This window comes from Ciconia boyciana, chromosome 6 (assembly GCF_034638445.1).
Source record: "Ciconia boyciana chromosome 6, ASM3463844v1, whole genome shotgun sequence".
NCBI classification, from domain to species: Eukaryota; Metazoa; Chordata; class Aves; order Ciconiiformes; family Ciconiidae; genus Ciconia; species Ciconia boyciana.
In genome coordinates this window covers 10,528,628-10,549,558 of record NC_132939.1, presented here as the reverse complement: position 1 = coordinate 10,549,558, position 20,931 = coordinate 10,528,628, and the positions used below count along the sequence as shown (strand labels likewise).

At 38.3% G+C, this 20,931-nt stretch overlaps 1 protein-coding gene across 10 annotated transcripts in view; it reads right to left on the bottom strand.

The window, feature by feature from the left end:
- The window catches only part of SYT9 (synaptotagmin 9), a 70,297-nt gene that overhangs the window by 14,974 nt on the left and 34,392 nt on the right, over positions 1-20,931 (bottom strand). For all 10 annotated transcript variants that reach the window (XR_012042890.1, XR_012042891.1, XR_012042889.1 and 7 more), the window contains exon 3: positions 20,281-20,827. Coding sequence is in view for 7 of the 10 variants with exons in the window: in XM_072863628.1 (XP_072719729.1) it covers positions 20,281-20,827 (547 nt within the window). In the remaining 3 variants the exon portion in view is untranslated. The remainder of the gene's footprint in view (positions 1-20,280; positions 20,828-20,931) is intronic.

The following is a 20,931-nucleotide window of genomic DNA, read 5'->3' as shown; positions in this document are numbered from 1 at the left end:
GTTATATGTATGAGAAATGTATATCGAGAAAAACTCTTTAGAAATGTTTGATTTTAATTGAATTTGCACGTGACTAGAAGAGTGCTAGCTGCCTTCTCATTACACATTTTAAGATGACTAGAGAAGATATGACTGGAAAATTCTATTTTCATGACATCTTAAATAAAATAAATGAACTCTAGTAAAGTAGGCATTTATTAATGCCTCAATCAAACTATATCTACAGAGATGTGATTAAGTAAAGTTTGTGGAAGATGGGAATGGCCTATCTTTTACAATTATTCTTTCAGTACATCAATGTCAGGCTATTTTTCATGTTTTAAGTTAATTTGCAAATTGTATTATTTTCTCAGTGTGATTCCATTTTTTTGCATTTCATTGTCTTTATTTCTTTTATTCATGGTTTTCTTTAAAAATGAAAGCAAATAAGTAAAGAAGCTTTTAGAGCTAGGTATGTGAAAATGAGTCTGATTTCACTTACTAGGGAAGAACATTAAAAAACAATTCTGAAACTTGGTTTCTCTACAGTGAAGGAATATAAGAAAGCTGAGGTGTTTGAATGCAATTCACTCTGGATTTTATACTGCTTTGGGTACACTATATAATTTTCATGTCGAGTCACAGACTGGCTATCAGCTTGTATGCCTATACAAACTGTTTATGTAGAAGCTAGTCTGATGAGATGCACAAAAAGGCAGGATAAGAAAGGGCACCTCTGAATCCCTAGTACTCGCTCTGTGGCCTTACTACTATTTGCTACTTGGCACACATTGATAAAACTGCTGGACCTGAGAGATTCTTGCATGACTAATGCAGTGAAAAGAATCAGCTAAAGAATCTAAGCAAAAAAGCCTTACAAGGGGGAAAGAAAGCACTTAGGCCAGCCAGCCAACAGAAGGTGTTTCGTGTTCTAATTTAAAAAACAAATCCTCTGACAGCTAAGTTCAACTTCAACTTTGCTGCTTAACTAAGTATGTAGCTTGATTTTTCTCTATTAGGATTTATATTAGTAATGCCAAGACGATACCGCAACAGAGTTTCTATTACCTTTTCTCTGAGATATTCTGGAGCACCTTACAGTCAGACAGACGTCTTGCCCGACAGACCAATTCTGAATACCACAACTTTGTGCTGTACTTCGTAGGGACTGAAAGAAATAGGAATCCTTCCTGCAGACTGGGTCATAGAGAGCCACTATGATTATCAGTTCAGGGAGTGTATGGTCTTATTTTAACTTACTCATAGTTTTGCCTAGCACCTTGGCAACTTCCATATAAAGACTATCAAAATTAAAGCATCCAGCAGATAGCATATCCTCCATCTCTGCTTCAGAGCCTGGAGATCTTTTGATGCAGGTTTCTGGGTTTTTTTCTCTCCTGTTTCTATCATCCTTGTGTCATGACTATTTTTCTTTAAGGCAGATCACTGCAGTCTCCATAAGGAGAATCCTCCAGACATGACTGTGTTGTGCCGGTCAGTCAAGATATCTTAGAATGTGGGTAGCTGGAGTCAAAGGATAAGCCTTTCACCTTCATATAAGTTTCAGATCAATCCAGTTAATGCCTTTGAGAAGAACATACATGTATCTTGCTCTTGCCACAATGTCCTTAGTAAGTCAAGGGCAGAGGCCTTTTCCTGTAGGCAGTCAATGTACTTATCTCTCTAAAGACCCAACATCGCCATTGTCATAATTTATATCCTGTAAATAGGATGGCAGTGATTAACTGAAACTGCCTTTCCAATTGGTTAGCTGCATATTGTCCTTAGTTATCTGAATGCATTTACAGAATATATTTGTTCTTACTGAGTTAGTTAAGACTTTATTGATAAATTATTCTGTAATAAGAACCTTACTTTAAAAAAGTCTCCATTCAAAAAAGATAAACTTCATATACATACTTATTTTTAAACATATGCTTAAATCCTATAGATTTTACTGGCTTTGAATCTTTTACATAGATTTTCAATTCGCAACAACTAAAGTGCTTTGCTGAATCCAGGCCTAAGAATGAATCTAATGAATTATCCTGTAGCTATTGAGATAGAGATAATGTCTTAATTTGTTCCAAACTAAATTGATGAACTGGAGAGATAGTCTGAATTGAGCTAATGAAAATTAGTAGAGACATGATCGGAAAAGCTGGAGTACTTGTCCTGTTTATGTGTGTGTGGCCATGTCAGAAATCGATTTCACAGGAAAAACAGAAATGAGGAATTCTGAAAATGAAACTTCTGTAGGAAGTTAATATAAGTCATTTTTAACTTCCTCATCAGTTATTAAGAGGAAGAAGGAGTGTGTACAGAGAGTTGTTTCTGAAGGCTTGCTAGATGGCATTGTTGGTCACAGAAAGAAGTTGTTAATTAACATTTAAGTTTCTCCTTGCAAGTTAAACTGTTCTTCTGCAAAGTATTTTGTTTTCTTGAATTGTTATTGCTGTATGCAACTCTTCTATGACCTGTTGCTTTCTACAAAATACGAAGTCCACTATAGATTTAATAATGCAAAGAACTCTGCCCTGACTCTTCTTTTCCAGGCATCGCAGGCTGCCTTTTATAATTTTGGTCGTTACTGGGAGGCAGGGGGTGCATGCGTGTGTCGGGAGGGGGGGGAATGCTAGAGAGCTAGAGAAGATCCTTGTATCTTCCTGATCTGATATTTAAAAATGAAAACATCATAATGTGTAAGATGTGAGTTTACAAGGGAGGTGCTGTGGACAGATTTGCTCCTCCTTTTCTGCCAGTATATCCCACTTCAGCGTATCCCACCTTGTCAGTGTTTACAGGTTGCCACCTTTGGTATTGTGCTTCAGAAGTCTTTTGAAAGGGAAGCCTCTTGAGGGTGGGTTTGATTTCACAGTGCTAAAGCTTTACAGGAGAGTACTTTAGCACAGAGCTGACTCAAACCTTTCTCTATACAGAGAAGGCAGTGGTGCTTTGGAAACGTTGGCAAGCTTGGGAACAACAATGAAATATAAATTGTTCTATATAGGAATAGATGTTTGGAGGGCAACTGTTTTCTCAAAAGGAAATGTAAGAGAGAGCTTCAGCTGGGAAACAAGAGTTTTGATGTTAGGTGAAGATGGTAAAAACAGAAGGACAAGTAGTTCAGGCAGACAGGGGATGCCTCACAGAGGGAAGTTTCACAAAACAATCTAACAGTGTAATCTGGAAAAATGGGCAGTAGTTTCCCAGAGCGAGGACCAAAGCTTTTAATGAATGTCCATCAGTTTCTGTCATGTCAAAGCCAATAATTTTTCAACAGGCTGTAATTGATTTGGATTAGACCTCAATTTTTTGTGAAATACTGAGATTGAAAAAACCAAAGAAAAACAGAGGTTAATGGCATTGTAGTGCACAGTATCTTACAATACAAGCTAATCTGGGTGGGCCAACTTTGCTGACTTAAAACTCTTGATGAACATCACGCAGATGGAAAGAGATGAGAAAATAAACCCTCATGGTTTCAAGGCTAAATGCTGATTTGTTGTAAGAAGGGGAGGCTACATTATATATTAAGTGTTCACTATCTCTAGGCAAACATGAGCTTGAAGAAAATGAAGCAGCAAACCCATTCTAACCCATAAAATTATTTCTACCATGAATTATTTGCCAGTCACCTCTTGCTTCCATTCTGCCATAAGTTGGAAGTAATGTTTAATTATCTCAATATCCCACTAATAATGGAAATCTCAAATACATCCAAATGCAAGGGAGGAAAGGGGTTTTAAAAATAAGTTAACTAATCAAAATACTTTAATCCAAAATGTCTTGCCTGTTAATATTTTTTCCTAGTGTGTTGAAATGAAAATGTCAATTTAAACTAAATCTGTATGCAAATTAATGGATTGGCCTTTCACTCTGAGTTACAATGGCTGCATGCGAACTTACAGCTCCCCTAAGACACCGAAAGATGCTCTATCTTCTAACCCCACTCAGTTATCTGTTCGTGTACAGGCACTGAAAGCGATCAGTATGGCAGGGCCCTGAGGGCACTAACAGCCCTTACTAGCCCTGGCCACCCCCGGGGCCTCCCCCGACCCTGCCCACGGCCCAGGTCCCCATTTCAGCCCAGCCCGGGGCTGTTGGTCCCTGCCCCAGTGACTCCGTAGGGTGCTGGTCTCCAGCTCCCCACAGACCTGCCCTGCCGGCCATGGGCCCCGCCGAGCCGGGCCCACCCAACGGACCCACGGCCCGGCCCGGCTTGGCCCGTCCCCAGGGAGCTGGCTGATGCCAGGGGCTGCCCCCAGTTCCCCAGCCTGCCTCCCTGCATGGCTGGGCGGTGGGACGGGACCTGGCTGGCAAGGTCCTGCCCAGCAGCCCCAGGGTGCCCCACTGCTCCTGGCGTCCCAGCCCCAGGGAGCAGCCAGCCCTTGCCCTGACACAGTCTTAATTAAGGGTAAAGCCTCGCAGAGTGGCCATTCTGTATTAAAAAAAGCTAATATAGACGTGCTGCTGAAATGAGATGAAATTAAAGCTTTGGGCCCTACTAACAGTTCCCCACCTTTCCTTAGCACTGAATGTCATTCTCAGTGCTTGCATTTTGTGTTGTGTAAAGCAGCCGTCTTTTATATCGTGAATTCTGAGCACATCATTCTGAAAAGGAGAGAAGCTAAGTATCTGGGTAGTGCTGAAAAAAGATGGAGAGAGTCACAGTATCAGGAAAAAAAAATGTTCTTTTCAGTCTGCGTAAGCACCTATAGTGTTTTGTGGGCATAGTCGTTATACTTACATTAGGTGTTCTCTACTGACTTCCTTTCTACTCAGGCTTAGCACAGGTTGTATGCAAAATGGGTAATAAAGAAAGGCCATTGTTATAAATCTGCATCTACTTTCAGTCTAAGTAAAAGTTTGCTCTACAATTTTGTTTTTGAAGACGTTGACATGAAAAAGAGAATGGTCCAAATAATATAGTGTGCTTGAAAACTAGAAAGCTAATGTCAAACTTTATGTTGCAGTAGCATGTCTTTCTTGCCATTCCAGAGCTTTTCTCTGAGATATGTTTAATTTTTTTTAAAATTTTTTTTTAAAAGTCAGATATCTCTTGTTGGGTTTTAGCCATCTGCTGCCTAATTCCATCCCAGGTCTAATTTCAGTAGAGGAGATACGGTGGTCTGCTACACACCTATCTGTGTAGATGTCCTGGGAAGGCCAGGAGGGGTTCATCCTGCTCAGGGCTCTCGTGTAATGAATCCAGAAGCTGGAGAAGCACATGTGCATTGTTCATTGCAAACAGGCAGCAAAGAAGCACTTTGCCCCTAGATTTTGACCACTTGAATATAATGGGCTTCTTTCACAGACCACTAAAATATTAGCGAACAGTGTCCTGCCATTAATCCAAACTCTGTCTAAAAATTGTAAAATTCTTGTGATATCTGGAAATCAAATCCAAGTTCAATGAAAACCCTGGTGTGCCTTTTTTCTCTCTCTTTCTGATCCTTTTTGGCTTCTCATCCCAATAAAAAATAATAAAAGAATTATTACCTCCATTAATGAGGTATACCTAAGGCAGACTTTTCAAAAGTAATATTTTCTATCTGCATCTCTCTTTAAGTTTGGTGCCCACTTAGCAGGTGGGGAAAGAAGCATGGGTTTATGAATCTATTTCTCCTATTTTTTTTCTGAGAGTTACACAGAGATTTTCTTCATCATGATTTAGCGTAGTTACTTTTTCTTTCAAATAGGTACCTTTCCCAGGTTTCCTTGTCATTTTAAAGGCAAGGATCAAGTGCCTTTCCACTGAAGTTTCTCCATGTGTTTTGTTTCTCTAGAGGCAATTCTGTTGTGTCGTGTCGTGTCATGCATCCCCTGAGTTCAAGAACTACTGAGAATACTTCATGTTTTTTCTGGTAAAAAGTAGCTTTTTTTCCTAGACCTCCCTGATGTTGAAATCCTGTTACTTCGAAATTGACTTGGCTACAAGTGGTGTGACTAAATATAAAAAGTTGGCTTGTGATCTGTCACCTGTATAAGCAATAACACTGGTACCCTGCCAGACTCAAATGCACCATCCACAGAAAGTATCAATATAAGAGAAATGGTGAAAAGGGATCATTATGGCTTAAAAACACGTCTGAGAGCATTCCACGTAACCTTCCATTAGACTGAAAGCACAACTAAATCTCACAACATACATTTTACTAGTAACACTTGTCTATAAAATTACCCACTTTTAAACATAGTAAAGCAATTTCCATAGAAGTTTCATTTACTTCTTAGTAATTTATTTAAATGGGTCACAGAGAAAAGAAAATCACTGCAAATTTCAAAGCGAAGCAGCCAAGGTAAAGAGACTACTTCACTGCTAGCAATATTCTGTTAATGGATTGGGTGAAAAGGTGTGCAGTTGTACTGCTTTGATTGTCCTTGCAGAGCAATTCCATTTTAATTGCAAGTTAAATGGAAGAAGAATATAATCATGGATGCTAAGGTTAATCTCACAAAATACATTTATTAAATATGTCAAAATGGACAGAAACCCTAAATCTTCAATAACGCAAAACTGTCTCATTTTATACCTTAGAATCTCTCTGGTTTTCAAATACAAAAGGAATTAAAATAATAGAGGGAGGAAGGAAGAATGAGAATGACAATAAAATTAATGATAACAAGACAGCATCTTTCCAGAAGTGTGAAAAAGAGGACTGCTTTCATCCTTTGTTTCTCAAACCACTGCTACAAAGAAAACTTCACATTTGAATCAGGAGAGAAGTTGGGGGTTTGGTGGTTCTTTTTTCAAGGTGGGGGAAACATGGGAGACAAGGGAGGCTCTTCTGTTTCCTCCCAGAGATCCCACTGACAATTTCATAACGGACTGCTATGTAAAATTTGCCGACTGCATAACATGCCGCCATGCTGTTGGTATATAACCCTCTCAGGGCAAACCTCCCTGACCCACCTCCTGAATCAATGCCGTGGAATCTGTGGTGATCTAGCAACACGGGGTTACTTATACCACTTCTCTTAGGCAATGCCAGGAACATTTCAGTGTTTCTCAGTATCTTAGCTGCTGCTGCTGCCCAAAAGCTCATGCCAATCCAGCTACACTCTTTTCTTCAGAGACAGTTCTGGACTATCGTCATTAGGACACTTAGGCTACGTGGATATGGTGAAGGAGAATTTATGCTGTTGCTGTGTATCATTCACCTACCTTGCAAACAGATAGAACATTTTAATCTTGAAGCTGTTAAGCAGTTTACCAATCCAGTACTATGTCTACTTTGAAGCTGCACAAAAAACCAGCTTTAAAATAAACCTAAAGACTGTGAGGAGGCTGAAGGAAGGGGAAGGAAGAAGATAGAAATCCATTTTAGAAAATGCAGACTCTGAAATCAAATGTATCATCCAGGTGTCTACGGCATGAGCAGGGGAAGATGTGATTGTGTAGAGTGTGGTAACAGTTCTTTTTCTGTAATACTTGTTCTCTATCCGATACGCTCATGCCTCCCTATTATATTTAGACGTGTACTGGAGGCAATTTAAGGACCACTTTAGTGAGCATGCTTTCTCTCTTAAAGAATGCACAGAGGGTAGTGTAAGATGTGAGATAAAGAGAGCACTAAATATAGAAGTGCTTTAGTGCTTTAAGTCCATAAAAGTGAGTCAACAGAACTTCCTCCTCTTAGAAGACTTTTCTTCTAACTTGTTTTGCTTTACACGTGCTACATGTGAAATGTACCTAGAGAGGAAAATCATTTTTTTTCTGTGGCTTGTTTTACCCTCTTCCTGATGGCATCATGTGCATTTGTGTGAGGTGAGTCTGGTGAGCTGCCCACACTTTTACCTGGTTATGTTTATATTCAGAATAACTAGTGTTATTAAGTACATACTAGCCTATGGGTAGGGAAAAAAGTTGCATTTTTAGAAAGTCTGTGAGTGATTTAGTAAATGGTTATCTCGCAGTCACTTAGGATGCCTTCTCAAATTTTCGGTTTAGTTGCTTATAATGTAAATAATTTGATAGTTTTGAAATTAAATCAAAGTTGTGAGTTGACTTGTCCTAAATGGTGAGTTCACTTCAGAACTCTTTGTTACTTTGAGAATGATCAATGATTTTGGGTACTCAGTTTGACACCTTAAAAGGGCCTGACTTCAATTTTTTGGAAGGAAGTATGATTTTGAAAGAATTGAGTGTAGTTATCTCTCACCATCCTGACTCAACTTTTGGAGCAAGACTGTCTGAAAAGAAGGATAGTATCCTTTTTTTATGTGCTGCTTTAGCACTGAAAGGTTTCCTGAAATAAATTATTTTTGAGAAGAACAAGAGAGTGGCTGGATGGGCGTGAAGAAAGTGAGCATCTACTGCTATATCTACTGGTTTGTTTTAAAAAAATCTATATTTTGATGAAAAAAAGTATTATGGTTATAGATAGCATAAAAACCTTTTAATATGTTGTTTTATAATAAAAGCTTTGTGTTGAATGAAGTGTTTCTCATGGCTTTCCCAAGAATGCTGACGCTCTACATACTGAGTAAAGTGAAGAATTTGGAAAAGGAGCTGGCAAATGAGAAACTCTGCGGAGCTACTGAAAGGAATGGGTCAGGGGTGCTCACTGCAGAAAGCTTGAGGGAAAATAATCTATTCTGTTTCCATTCTGTTAAGACTGCTGCAGCCAGTCAAAAGTTGAAGATGTCTATGTAGAACTCAGGTAATTTCTGATGGAGAGATTTCTGTCTGCTTTCTCCAGGGCCAAATTTGAGCCAAATAGCTCACTCATATTTCAGCCATCAAATTTTGGGGGAGGGGAAGGAGGAGAAGATTTAAATCTTTGTTGAACAGGTCATTGTCATGTATTTCTTTTGCAGAGAGGAGTAAAAGAATGGTAATTTGCTTGTTCTGCTGTTCTAGTGAATTTTCTGATATACATCTCAGGTGATTTGTTTACATTATTTCATGTGGCTTTTTGTACTGTTTACAAGATACTATTTCCAAATTATAGCAAGAGGGTTGGCATGAAATCTGAGCTTCAGTGGGAATTTTCTCCCTGACTTTACAGTAGAGTCAAGATCTCATCCTGAGTACTACTCATTTCTACCTGCATAAAATGTTGTGGTCCCAATGGAGTGAACTTTATTGTTAGATTAGCATTTACTGTAAGATTCTGTGCTCAGTGGAGTAGAGACGTTGAAAGGTTTTCATTATTTTAAAGTGATGCATTTCTTCCTGATGATCATAAATAACTCTCTAGGGGGCTCGAAACCGAAGTCTGCTGTTTTCTTCCTATCTTTTTGGTACACACTTTTGCTTTCCTTTACTGCATACATATTTATTTTATTGTTGGGGTTGTTCAGAAGAGTTATCATAACGTAGATCAGATGGTTGATTAAACCACAGCTGGCTTTTAAAAATATTTATAAAACCCCAGCATGCTTTTAAAAAGAAAACACATAAAGAGTTCTATGAATTCTGAAAACAAATATACAAAATACAGTGTGGGAATTGTTCTTTTTGCTCCTCTGTGTTAACTTTCATGGTGTTTGGGTAGCAGTTTCTATATGAATAGAAAATATTAGATATTGCATGATATTGCTAATCTCCTATTCTTTGCTCCTTTTAAAATAATTTTACTGCAGGAAATGGAAGAGGAAATGTTAGGTAGGAGGAGCAGTGGATCTTAGCCACTCGTACTGTGCTGTTAGTAATTGGTTGCCTGACAAGCAAGGTTACGTTTTCTGATGTTGTGATAAACTGCTATTTTTAAGATGCCAGATTTGGCCCAAGAATCTGAGTGGGGAATTTTATCCCAATAGTTCATATAATCAACTGTGAAAACCTCCAGCTGTCAGTTGTTTTCTGCTTCCCTGCCCATCACAAGCAAGATGCCATCACTAGTCGGAAATCTTCTTCCAGATGGTGTATGTAGCTTTAATTTTGAGTTTGTCTGTGAAAGGAGTAGTGAATGATTAAGCGCTCACTAAGGTAAGCTGTAGCTTGTGACTCCTGTTTTCTTGAGTAAATAGAGCAAGGTGTTTAATCAAGCAATAAAGTGCCAGAAACATGTCGCTATACAAATCTCAAATGTCATGAAACCACAGACATTGCTAACGCAGTCTCATCATTTGAGCCTGTCACTTCACCAAAGTACATGGTGTGAAATACTCATTCTAATTCTCTGCTAGGGAGCCATAGGAAGGCTCAGACACTGCAAATGACGGTATGCTTCATTTACCCATGTGAATACTTCCAGTGACTTCAGTGGGTCTAACTACAGAAATTATTATATCTGTAATTCTAGAATTTGAGTGTGTATTGCAAATTGCATTTCAGTGTTTATGAGGACTGGTGCAGAATTCGGAGGTTTGCATGTATTTGTCATTTAATCCTACCCAGGCAAGCACAAAGTGATGTTGCAGTGGCCTGTTGGATTTTTTCAGGAAACACTACACTTCATATGTTGCTCCTGATACACATATCTCTTTCTGAATGTTTAGAGAAATGTAGATGCATGAGGAGAAATTAAATAAAATAGTGAGTTAAAATGAAGATCTCTGCTGTAAAAAGGTAGTAAACTTGGGACTGATAAATCTTGATAAAAAAAATTTTAGTGGGGTTATAGGTCCCTCAGTTTTGCCATTGTTTCTTTAGCTCTGCTCTCAGAAAAATAGCTCAATTGCCATGAAAGAATGATGCCTTTCTGTCCCTCTTTCCTCGGATAGTTTGGCTGCCAAGTAATCTATTTTTTACAAAGTGAAAGAATGGAAGAGCGTAGCTATGCATCTTTCTGCAATAATCTAAGCAAGGTTGCCTACAGAGCCTCGGAAGTGGCCCTCATGCTCTGAAGGGCCGGGGACTGAAGAGAGAAAAGCTTTCATATACGTCTCTGAGGCCTCCCAGGGACAATTAAGGCCTGTATAGTATCTAGTATCATACTTGTTGACCATATAACCAAATCTTAGCAAAATGTATTGTGTGTCTTCTAAAGTTTTTACTCTCATTTATGTCAGTTCAGTTGTTTCATCTTTTCTTTCTTTCAAACTACATGATCAGCTGCTAAAAGTCTCCTAGACTTTTAGGAGAAAGCTAGAAAAGCTATAGATACATATATAGGACATATTGTTCCTGCAATATGTCCTTCTCCACCACCCAGCTCAAACTTCAGCTGCAACTTCTAATGTTTTCCCCCGACAAAGGCAGTGGGGAGGTCTGAAGAGAGCCCTCGTGTGATTATTTAGCAAATGGTATAGCCTTATCTTAATTTTGGCAAGCTCTATAATTCAGCCTGTAAGCACAAAAAACATGCCTCCGAAGCACTACAGTTATGGTCAGTAATTCCTTCCTTCTGTATAGACGATGGTGTTTTGTCCTCAGTGACAGGGCTCTGGAAAGGTCCTGGAGTCCTGAATGGCTGAAAGGTGAGACACGTTACGTCTTCTGATGAGAGTTTGAAAGGGGACAGGCAAATCTTTCGGTGAGAAGAAGAGCCTGTGTATAGTGGCACTTTCTTTTCTACCTATTTACCTGGGACACGGGTGTACTAGAAAGATGAAGTCAAGACTGTACCACAGCAAGCACACATTTTAGGTTGTGTCAGGATGCCAGCCTGTCAGGTATGGTGTGCAGGAGGTGCTTCACAAGTAGCTAGGCTATCCCCTGCACAAATAACCAGTATCTCTTGGTAAGAGTTTGGAGCACAGTTACAGTTAATCCCTAAGTAAATAATACACCATAACAAAAAAGTCCACTTACTGCTTAAATAGAAGACCATGGGAAAATAACATGAGAACTGGGTAAACAGACTGTACACAGAGGAAAACTGTAAAACTCTGTAATACCCTGTTTGGTTGAGAAAGATGCCTGATGGCTGTGATATCTTGTGGGGATTAAAGACTAAAAATGGCTTGAGGCTTTTCACACAAGCACAGTGTGTTCAGAGGGAAGAATACTTTCAAGTTCGGCTCAAATATTGAAACTAAATTGAGAGAGTAGGATTTTTCAGAAATTTTGATGAATCCATAAGCTATTGAAATGCTTTCTGTGACCTCCGCTAGAAAAGAAGACAAAGTAAGCATTCCCAAAACTGTTCAATAATTAAATGCATGTTTGAAGTGATTTTTTTCCCCTGCCTGGGTAAATACATGTTTAAATTGAAAGTTATATAACCCTGTAGAAAAAACCGCTATGGCACAGTCTAATCTGGAATTATGTGCAGAATGGTTACAGCCAAGATCACCTTAATACAGCTATTTTAGCCTTAAAAGCTCTCTGAGTGCTCTTTGCTCATCTTGAAGAATTGCTGCCTATGAATTGAAAATACTAGAGCAATTTTTTTGTGTGTTTGCAACTCCCACTAACAATTTTGGATGGTATAATTGAAGGACAGGCTTGGCTGACCAGGATCACATTTTGGCTTTGCTTTATGTGCGGTGTGTATGTTATTGTGAGCTGTTTCACTAAAGGCTATCTCCAAGAGTCTTGTTTAGAGAGAGATTTCTGGAAAAAAAGAATTCACAGAGGAAGGTGAGAAGAAAGGGGAAGGGGGATGGGTAGCAGAGGGACAGTTACAGACGATTCCAGTAATCTAGAAAAAACAGAATGTAGGATTGGGTCTAACCTTTTTTAGCATGTGGCTCATGTGTGGAGGAAAGTGTTCTTCATACACTATTGCTGCCCGGGGCTGGGGCTCTGGGGAAACATGCATAATACAAAGACAGAATTGGGTGCTCAAGAATATGTGGCATTGATGGGTGGGGGGAGAACCAGTGTGGAAACCAGGATTTTAATTTCATAAGGAATTTTGAGTTATTTCCATTTTGAAGCAGAATATCCCTCACTTGACTTGAAACATTTTGCTTTGATATAAACCAGAGTGTTTTGTTCCTATTTCAACTTTGAAAATATTTGAAAATATTGCAATAGAAGGGCATTCCAAATGAGAAATTAAAACATCTTATTTGGAAATTTCAGTCTTCTCAAAATACTGACTTTAAACATTTTTTTTTTTTATTTTAAATTCTTTAACTGAAATGGTCCCATTTCTGCTACATGGTTGGGGTTTTTTTGTCTGCTTTAGTTTTGGCTTTGTTTCTTTTGCTTTTTTGTTTTTTGTAGAGAAATATCCAGACTGAAAAAGCTCATTTGGAAACTCTGATGGCCATACTCCTGGGTTCTGTAAACTTCAAGTGGTACATACACATATACACAATTCTCTGAATTATCATTTTCTTAAACTAGTCCCAAAACCCCACTAAATGTTAACTGAGGCTTCTGTGATATTACAAGATTCATCCTGTTTCTGACCATGCCTGTGGAGCTACAAGGCTGCTAGGTAATCACTTGCACTGAATAGTCACCATGATTTTTAGAGCCAAGCTTGGAGTGCTTGTACCACTGACTTGGGACCAGCCTAGCTGCATCTCAAACTTCAGTGCTCTTCAAGGCATTCGACTTTTTTTTACTTCAGACCCTTCCCAAGTTTTCTCAAATATTATCCTCACAGTTACCCAGTTGCTCCAAACAGAATTAGGCATCTGCTGTCTTTAAGTTTTCTGAAAACACATGTCAATATTTTATCTCTACCCCATATGACTGTATGTAACTGTATCTGTCCTTTGGTTAGCCATGCTGAGTGCTGTCTCCTAAGCATTTAAACATATTTTCTGACAAATCTTCTCCTACAAAGTAATTAACAAAATCATTAGATTAAAAAAGAAACATAAAAAGACAAAAGGAAAAGCCCAGTTTTTAAAATGAACTCATTTAAATATGTGGTTATTAAAAAACATAAAAACGGTAGGAAAAACACTGGCTGCAGCTGTTCTCCAATGTACGATGACTACTATACCTGTTGTGCTGATGCTGAAGGCTAATTAATTTCTTTTTCATCCTTACTGTGGTGATCCTTAGAAATCTGAAGGATTAAAGATCTATGCCTTCTCAGCATCTTTTGGCTATGAAATGATTCATTACACATGGACTTTTATTTTTTCTGTACATTTGATTAAGTAAGAACAGTCAGAAAAAATCATGAAACCGAGTGACCTTTGTGACTTAGGAGAAGATGAATATCCACTGGTCTGCCTCTTGAAGGTAATTATGCTTTCTGTATTTTTTTGAGTACCTCTGGGTTTGGTTGTGGTTTTTGGTTTTTTTAATACATCTAAAATTTAAGTGAGGTGAATCTTACCTCTTGTGTTTACTGCCTTAATTTGTCTAGCCATGAAATAATTGTTGTTGCTCCTTAAACTTATGGCATTCTTTAACTTGGGCAAGATACACAGGTTTGCAAATCTATCTCTTCTAAAAAACTTGCATTTGCAAATCAATTAAATAGGTACATGTCCACATCAATAACTGATGGCCTCCCTGATGCCAAAGCCTACCCATTTTAAACAAATGGAATGTCAGGTTAATACCGGATATGTTTTCTGTATTACAAAAAAAATCAACTAGTGTTTCCTGTTTACTGCTACAGTCCTAAAAAGTAGATACGGCACTTAACATTGATGGTTTGGATTTGAATTCATACGTAAAGCCAGAGATTTGGTTTGTTTCTGTTCCTTCTCAAATTGTTGACTCAAAAATTTTTGTTAACCATTGTAAACATTTTAAATGCTTTTCGGAGATCTTGCTCAATGCCATTGCTTTTCTAAGCCTAGCAACTTGCCAAAACAGGAATTTTAGAAATACTGGCTAAAACAGCTTGACAAGCTAAACATTTTTTAAAAGTAGAGTAGGTGGACTTACTTGACTTACTGCCAGCTACAGTATCTGTACACTGTCAAAGAAGATAAGCATTGCTACATAGAGTGGATTAAGGATGGTGCCAGGAATCTGCAGATTCTGGACCCGGTCTCATTTCTGCTATTAAGTAGTGTCATGTCTTTAAGCAAGTCACATCCTTTTTGTCTGAGTCTGTTCCACCATCCATGAATTAGGGACAGTATTTACCGACTTCTTTCAAAGAAGGAAGTTTATTTTCCTCAAGTTTTGAGGGTGTAAACCCTAAGGATTATGACCTGCACCTATGCACGTGTATTTGGCACCCATTAAATTCCTCACAGCCTCGTAGCAGGAGTGGTCCTCAGCAACGCAACCTTTGAGGAAGTTTTATTCAGTTTGAGGACAGAATAGTTTTGAACGGCAGAAAATCTGGTAGCTTTGGTCAGGTTTCAAAATTTTAGACTTTTATTATGCTTTCCATAAACAACTGACTGAAATAGTTTAGTCTCTTTTTGTCTCTCTTCCACACATGCTGTGGTTGGCATTAACATCTCTGACACAGGGAACTTGAAACTTCCTTCTGGTGATGTTATGATTCCAGTTGCATCTCAGTTATACAATATAAATGCCTAAAAGTACAAATTCTCAAATCTTCCTTTCTTGGGCAAACTTGAGAACAACATCAGTGAACAATTAGCATTTCCAGAATGCAGAATTTCAAATACTTATAACCATCCTACTTTTTAACTCTCTCTTTGTCAAAACACTAGCATGTATACCAACATGCAACTTAAATTCTTTTTTTTTTTTTTAATATGGTTTTGTTTACTGCTTCTGTGCAAGAGGAATTTAGCATTATCTGACACACTGTTGTATTCTTGGCCGCTACATATACATACCCTAAAAGAGCTTGAAGATTCTTAAAAACAGATGCGATCTATTTGCATATGCGATCTTGGCTTTGCAACTTCTAGCATATGCTGGCTCTTTCTGGATGTCAGCGTAAACAACTTGATATACAGCTTGTGTTTCTTTATAGCTTTGAACTCTCCATAACTATCTTTTGGGTTTTCAGCGAACCATACACATTCTCTAAAGTCTGTGACATGTTACTTTTCAAATTCTATATGTATTGCCCAGGGTTTTAGTTCTGTAATATTTTCTCTCTTTCTTTCAGAAAAATATTTCTTCTATATTTTCACTCTCCTTTTGTACCCTGATATATTGTTTTTTAACTTTGGGGGCTGGATGCTACACTCTTCCAACGCTTAGCTAGAAACAAAAGCAGAAGTATTTCAAAATAGCCATATTAAAAACAGAGTAACCTCTTGAATCCTTTGTAGTACTTGGATAAAGAATAAACCATGGTTTGAATCTGACCAACTGCTTTCACCCTTATCAGAGTTTCAACTTACTTTGCACCTTCACAGGAGGTGGATACAGCAAAGAGCCTCACAGGAACCACAAGATAAGGATAAATGGTAGCAGCCTATATGGTAGCTACAATTTATAGAATATTAGGTGCATAATCACTGCAAATCTTGTTGTAAATACCCTTTGAGAGTAGAATGTTATAGAAAGATTCACGAAAACAGGTTAGTCTGGGACGTTCAACCTCAGGGTGAGATGAGAGAAAGGTGCCAATGGGGTGTTATGAATACGATTTTTTTTTTTTAAGTGAATGTATAAGTTTAGACATTCAGAAGAACAGTTTTCAGTGTACCATGCCTAGGTCTCAAGTATAACTATATTTGACAACTGAAAAGATAGCATCAGTGTCAAAAGGTACTATAAGACCAAAGTCACAAATTTGCCTCCTAAAATGAATAGTCATTTTGGAAAACGCTGGCCCAGCTAAGAATAGAAATTTACATTGTTCTTTCTTACTCCGATTATCCCCCTGCTCTAAGTGGAAGCCACTTTTAAATACTCCTCTTGTCTAGAAAGATCACCGACTTAGCAAGTGACAAAGGCCAAGCATTTTGAGAATCCGAACAGCCAGTATGAACCAGAGCTCGATTTCCAGTTCACAGAAATCCTTCTCTGTGCCCTGTAGCTGCCTGGCGATGTTTAACAAGCAATTCTTGAGAAAAGATTTATCTTTCTGGGTGCACAGCAAGTTATGCAAGTGGATACTTAGCGTCTTCCGAAAGAGAAGGTTCTCCTTTATCTGAAATGGACTATCTGACAGCTTCCTGTCCTTCATAGTTGCTTATTTTGTGACAAAGCCGTGTATTTTTGCCTGATCACATTTGAGTTTGAAGATGGCAACCAAGGAAATAGTAACAACTCTTTTCTCTTCAAAACATGCCATCAGTCTATGAACATTACAAAAACAAACAAAAAACCCCCACCCCAAACCCTGAATATGTTTCAGAGGCTACTAAACAAAACATACCCACTCCTGAAACCCAGCCTAAAAATAAAGAGTGTCTTTTTTCCTTGATGAGCCAGAAGCCAGTGTAATCTGTCTGGTAGATATACACAAAGCTTATCTAGTTCATTTCATGTTCATCTGAAGTTGATCCATGTAATTATTTCTTCCATTAAGCAGCCCAGTGCTGCTTTTTTCTGGTTGGAAGAAGTGTCAGTGTTACAGGAGAGACATTTTATGCTCAGAGGGCCTGGGATTAGAAGAACAATTATTTTGATATTGGAGATTTGTGTTTGGAGGCAGATTGCTTTTGAGTGTGTAGAAAATTTTTATGCTGACATGCGTCTGTGTCATTAAATAATTTCAAACTCTGGGACAGTAGCAGATGCTATAGTCTAAAGAATCAAAACTGTTGGGCTTGGATAAAAAAATCTTCCAGTGTTATTAGAAAACAGAAGAAAGCACACGGCATAACAGGTCAATTTAATGGCATTGTTTGCAGTAAAGCTGACATTTCAGACGTAATTTGCAGTGTTCACTTGAAGTAGGCCATTTTGCTGGGCAGAGAAGGATTTGATACATTCTTTTATATTACTGTGTCAAATTGGATTAGAACATAATAAAATGGAGAATGTAAAATAAATGCCTTTGGGATCGCTGGTTATGCAGTGTAGTAAAATGCACAAGGAATTAAAATGAATGTACTCTTCAAAAGGATGACAAACTTGTCGTGTAGTTTTGTGAACCTTCACTTTTTCTAGTTTCCTAGATGTTTCCTTGGTTCATCCCTCCTGTGCCGCACTCTTTGTTGATCCACATCGAGTGAATTTCCTTCAGTAAGTTTGCCCAGCATTTGTCTGTTTTGTAATTATTATGATTTGAAACAACAAGGCATTCAACGATCAAATGATTGAAAACCTGCTCCAGTTGATACAGTTTCTGTTTGCAACCATGAACTGCCCAGCGGTGCTCAAAACTTTGCTAAAATGTATTTCAGAGATTCACTAATACTGCCTGCCGGCCTGGTTTGGAGTGCAGCCACAGGAGCATTTACTTCAGCGGCTTCACCGAGTAGCCCGAAGGATTCAGCTTCTGCTGTCAGTCTGCGAGATATCTAAGCTACACAGACAAGAAAATGTGCTGAAACTTGGTTTCTTAAATGATGCTTGAAGGGTTTCTCATAACTTTATGGAGTAAGTTCTAACCTTTGAAATTTTGGAAATGTTAATTAGTAAGCTGAGTACTCCACACTTTCATTTATCTGATACTCTTATCTCAGAACTCACATTAGCCAAAATTGGATTGTGTCTGCTATGTACTATGAGTCAGTTGCTTTGAAAAGGTCTCTGTTAGCTGAAAACCCAGTGACAAGTCTAGATGGCAAGTCATGTGTTCTGTTTGGATAAACAGGGTTTCACTTCACACGGGAATTAATATTAGTAGGAATTAATAAATGAGTCATGTTTCAGTCCTGAATTTAATTTCAGAGATTATGGAAAATCTGAATACAAACTATATGCTGCATCGCTTTTGAAATTTGGAAGGGGAAGTGATTAAAAGGAAAATACCAGAGCCAATCTTTTGCCTAAGTAAAAGCGTGGAAAAAGGACTAGTACATATCAAAGTAACTCCAGCGTGCATGGGCATTCAACTTTCAGTTGACTGTAAAACTGAAAAGTTGAGCTTGGGACACTTAATGCTGTTACGAAGGCAGGCTTTCACTTGGAATGACTGTCATCTGCTTTGTCAGATTCTTACTTTTCCCTTGCGGTTGAAGAGCAGTAACTTTTCATAGCAAAGCCAGGTTCATCCTTCTCCGGCACTGAGAGTCCATGCCCCTGCCTGTACCTCGAGTGAGGGAACTGCTAGTGCTGCTGCTGCACTTCCATCCTAGCGGGGAAGAGGATTGTGCAGCGGGTGCACAGCACGTTCCACACAAGGATATGTAACACTGACTAAGAACATGGAGAAATCACTTTAAAACAAGGACAATACCAAGTTTCAAAAAGAAATGCCAAACAAAAAAAAGGATTTAATCCATTTGGTCTGTAAGATGGGCATGCTACCAGACCACAGATGTATAAGGTGAGGGTCTGAATTCAGGAAAGTATTTGTCGCAGAACATCCTTTACTTTTCAACAGCTTCTTACACTCAGCTAAGCATATGCTTAAATGCTTTCCTGAACCAAGGTCTAACAAACTTATACTTTGATCTTACTGTTAATGATGTTTGGTTTATTTGACTCTAAAGCATGCACTCCATTTTAGTACGGTTTGACACAGCAAATGAAGTATTTGCTGACTCTTGGCACTAGTAGCTTCACCTTTGTGGAGTTCTATAATGCATCATTCTCATTGAAGGTCTGTTCTCCATAGGATGCATGTGATTAATTTCTAATAGCATTACAAGGAGGTTGGCTCACGCTTTGAGAAGAGAAGAAAGCTCTTTCTTTTCCAGAAGTAATTTTTGTGGTTTTGTACCTAATCACTAATGGGATTCCTGCGTAGAATTTGATACCAGAGACTTTGGGACAATAGAAGTATAGACATAAGTTTTCCATTTCCCTATGTAATAAAGTGATGCCAAACAAAGAGTTAAAGAAATTCAGTGTGTTTCATTGCTTTCATGGAACACGTGCTGAGGTGGTTGTTATGTTTTTAAGTTTGTATAGGCTTTGTAGTTAACAGGCTTTATAGTTTTTATACGTTTAATTTTTATAGGCTGACTGATGACACTTGTGTTTTGGACAGCATTGTCTGCACTCTGTTTGCCCAGATCATAGAGGTGGTGTTATCTCACTTTATGAGAATATAGTCTCTAGAAGGACTGAAGAGTACTACATAAGAAATCTTGAATCTGCAGTTCTGGCTGATTCTTATGCTGTAATTTATGTGGCAAATAATGGAAAACACAGAAAGACAGGCAAAATAAGAAAAGTAGTATTTCCTTAAGTAAATTTTAGATTAAGTAAGATTAAGAGAAAAACATTCCTCAGCTTTTCTACCCTATCAGCAGGGCAGTGGCTAAACCCACTATCTCCTACATAAGACATTCTTTAATATATCCAAAGAACGAGAAATGAGGACTGAAAATGTACTGTCAATTTCCTTGGATTAAGGTCAAAGCTTGAGAAAGAGAGAGAATAGAGTATTTTCCTTCATAAATTTATCAGACAATTAAGTTATAATCAGATGAAGGAAATAAAATCAGAAACAGAAAAATCTCAGAAAGAAAAATTATAATACTTACATTGGTGACATATTCAATATCCTTCCAAATATTACATTCCCTGGGAAAATCTGCCAAATCTAAAAAATTATCCACTATCACTTGGCCAATCAAGTCATGCCTGGAGAATCTGTCAAAGTCATACACAGAGAAATGGAGTTTCCTTGTGTTCAGATCATTGTATGGAACAGTAAATAAAAAAACTTCATCAAATACTGGATTTAGCGTCTTTCTGTGCACTTTAGTCTGGTGTTTTGTTTTCCTATCAGGAAGCAGATATATCTTCACATATGGATCTGAAGTTCCAGAGAAGTCCTTTGCTGGCAGGTTGATGGCCTTGTGTATCTTCACTATCAGCTGCTCTAAATCACAATCATATTTCAGAATAAAGTTCAGTTTTCCACATGCCTTGCTATTACTCCTCCGGCCATCGTCTGTGTCCACTGATCTTTGTTTATATAGCTCTGGCTTAATGCGGCCAATCCCCGTCAGCTGCTCCTGTTTCTGAACCTGCTGGATGTTGAAGTCAGGGTTGGAGAGGTTGAGCTGTCTTCGGATTGAATTATGCCTTAAGTGAAAATGAAAGAATTGAAATAGATTGTGTTGAAGATTGCAAGAATCTGTGCACACATGAAAGATCCTGTTCGCTCTTGATATGTTTTTGTAATGTAC